The sequence below is a fragment of the Rhea americana genome, unplaced genomic scaffold (genome assembly GCF_003343005.1).
Source record: "Rhea americana isolate MKP2758 unplaced genomic scaffold, rheAme1 scaffold_420, whole genome shotgun sequence".
Lineage (NCBI taxonomy): Eukaryota > Metazoa > Chordata > Aves > Rheiformes > Rheidae > Rhea > Rhea americana.
The window spans coordinates 136,275-139,054 of record NW_028186558.1 but is presented as its reverse complement, the minus strand read 5'-3'; the positions used below and the strand labels follow the sequence as shown (position 1 = coordinate 139,054).

The window sequence follows — 2,780 nt, the reverse complement described above, 5'->3', positions numbered from 1 at the left end:
GCAGGGAGCAGTGGGCTGCAGGCTCCTGGCCGGGGCGCGCTCCTGTGAGTCCTCCCCCTGCAGCTGATTAATACATGATTTGCAGGCGCAGTCAGTAGTGGCTCTGCTTCTCCAGCYGTGAGCGCCGGGCTGGATTTGAATGCCGCAACCACTAATGGATGGATCTAGCATGGCCCTGCCTGGAGCTGCTTGCCACCTGGGCCAAGAAGGGCGGCCAGGGAGGGGATGGCACTGGGGGGGCGGCTGCCACTTACCTTCTCCGTGAGCTGGCGGAGCTGGTGGCTGCGCAGGTCCCGGGAGCAGGTGCCCTGCACGGGGATGACAGCGGTGCAGAGGCACTTGCCGTCGGGGGCCTGCGCCGAGGTGTAGACCTGCCAGCCCTCATCGGGGCTCTGGAAGAGGGTCTGCAGGAGAGAGGAGGGAAGCTGTGACATCCACAGGGGCATGGGGATCCCCAGCAAATGGTGCTCCAGGCACTCCACAACCCTCCTGCATGATTCCTGGCTACAAACAAGCCACCACTGATGGGCGCCGGTGCCTCCGAGGCCGGTGCACGTCGGGCAACAGCACYGTCCCCCTTCCTGCTCTGCCTGCCTGATTTATTCACACCACCCRCCACCATTTTTGCACTGGGCCATTTAGTGTTTCGTGGGTAATCCGTAATTATTACCTATGGAAATCAAGAGCAAACTCATCCTCCCCCTGTTCCTGCTGCATGGAGGCAGGCAGAGACAAATGAGCCATCGCCGCAACRAGCCGGGGACGGCACCTTGCTCCTCACGCACTGGTTTTAACGTCCTGCTTCCCATCGGAAGGATTTATTGGGCACAGCAGTGGCTAAACACCGCTCTCAAATCTCCAGTGCAACAAGTATAAATTAAGTAATGATGGTGTAAAACTCTCCCCAAGCGCAGTAAATTCCCTGGTTATTGTGGAGGGAGGTAATGCCTTTACTTAGCAAAGCTGGAGCACAGGAGCATGCGGCCCGGCGCCCGCTCRCCTCCAGCCCTGCACCGCAGTGGGCTTCCCCGGAGAGCAAACCTCCCCGAGCCAGTGGTGCAGCCGCGACACTTGGCAGGCAGCAACGCTCCTTGCCAAAAGCTTGTTTTCCTCCCAAAACACCCTGAAGGAGTGAACGTGCCACGCCAAACCCCTGAGCGATGCAGGCAGAGCGGCTGCAGAGGAGCCGGGTCCCTTCATCCAGGAGCCTCCAGGCTGCACCGGAGCGGGAGGCCGACGTGGATACTTCCTTGCGAGTCGGTGCACAGCAGCCAGCAGCAGGAGCCGGTGCGCGTGGCACAGCAAGCTGGAGCACGGCCATCCGAGGGCCGGTGCAATCTGTCACCGTGTGTTTAGAGCTGCCTGGGATGGCTCCAGCTCGGCCCTGGGGTGCCGATGGGCCACCGAGGGCCCTGCCGGGGGACACCGTGCAGCCCCCGCATTGCACCGGGCTCCGTGGGGTCCGGCACCATGGCCACCCCCAGCAGAGCCAGCTGCACCCCCGGAGCATGGGAGGGTCGGGCTGCTCGCGGGCGAGGGACCAGTGCTTTCTGCAGGAGCCTCTCAGGACCAGCGATGCTGGGCACAGCACGAGAGTTGTGGCGGAGCCCCAGTCACGTGCAGCCACCTCTTGGCACCCAGGCTGGTGCACGGCCGCRCTGACAGCGAGCAGCTGCGGCGCGAGCACAGCGCCGATTCGGCCCCAGGCTGGGGCAGAGCAAGCAGCCCCGCTGCCAGCTGCCCCATGCCTGGCCGGGGCTGTCACCGATGCACATGCCCTGCAATGCACATGCTTGCACGGTAGTGCCCGCACGCCCTTGCACGCATGCACAGCAATGTGGGCATGTATGCCCACCCTTGCACATGCACACCCTTGCATGCACACCCTTGCACCAGTGCAGACGCTGCAGCAGCGCTGGGCGCCCATCGCGCCCCGACTGGTGAGGCCGCCTGCGCCCCGCGGCCCGGCGCGCCTCTCTGCCAGAGCGTGGGTGGCGGCGGCAGCCCATTACAGCCACATTAGCAGCGCTCCTCCACGGTGATTAATGATTTTACAATGAACACGGAAGGGTGACTAATGATCAGCCAATTATTGCAGCGCATCGTCTGCTCTACCCTGCGCACCACTAATTGCCCTGCACCGCGACGGCCCCGCTCGGCCACTGGCCGTGGCTCCCGGCGGGCGGACAGCGGTGTCGGGCAGTGCGCGGCCCCGGGGAGCATCGTCCACCGGCGCTGCGTGCCAGGGCCGGGCTCCGGCTCGCGCACGTGCTGCCCGGCGCGGGTGGCGCGCGAGGCCCGCCGGCACCCGCCAGCCGGCAGCACGTCTGGCAGCCCAGCTGGCCGCGGGGCCGTGCGGGGCCTCGCCGCGCCGCCGCCAGATGGGCCACCCGAGGCCGGACAGGCTCCTGCCGCCGCCCGCATCCCCTCTCCCCCTGTGCCCGGCTGCCCCGGGGGTCCCACTGTCCCCAGCAAGGGCCTGGCTTGGGGGTCCTGGGCAGAAGGTCCCGGCCAGGACCGGCACCGGGTCCAGGTGCTGCCCCTGACATCGCTGTCCCCTCCCGAGGGAGGGAGCCCAGCAGCCCTGCCCCTCTATGAACCCCCAGCGCCGCAGAGCGCCCTGGTGCATGGCACTGCGCATGGCACAGCCCCCCTGCCCGGGCCCCCCCCGTGCAACCCCCGGGCTCCCCGACCGCAAGGCCCTTCCAGCTGGGTAGGGGTACTCGGCCCCGGGGGAATCCCCGAGTCGGGGGGGGGGGGTGTCCCAATGCACCGCATCC

At 66.7% G+C, this 2,780-nt stretch overlaps 1 protein-coding gene across 1 annotated transcript in view; it reads right to left on the bottom strand.

Annotated features, from left to right (window-relative positions):
* The window catches only part of OLFM2 (olfactomedin 2), a 14,446-nt gene that overhangs the window by 7,790 nt on the left and 3,876 nt on the right, over positions 1–2,780 (bottom strand). Inside the window, exon 2 of the mRNA XM_085315167.1 lies at positions 255–404. Coding sequence (XP_085171293.1) covers positions 255–404 — 150 coding nt within the window. The remainder of the gene's footprint in view (positions 1–254; positions 405–2,780) is intronic.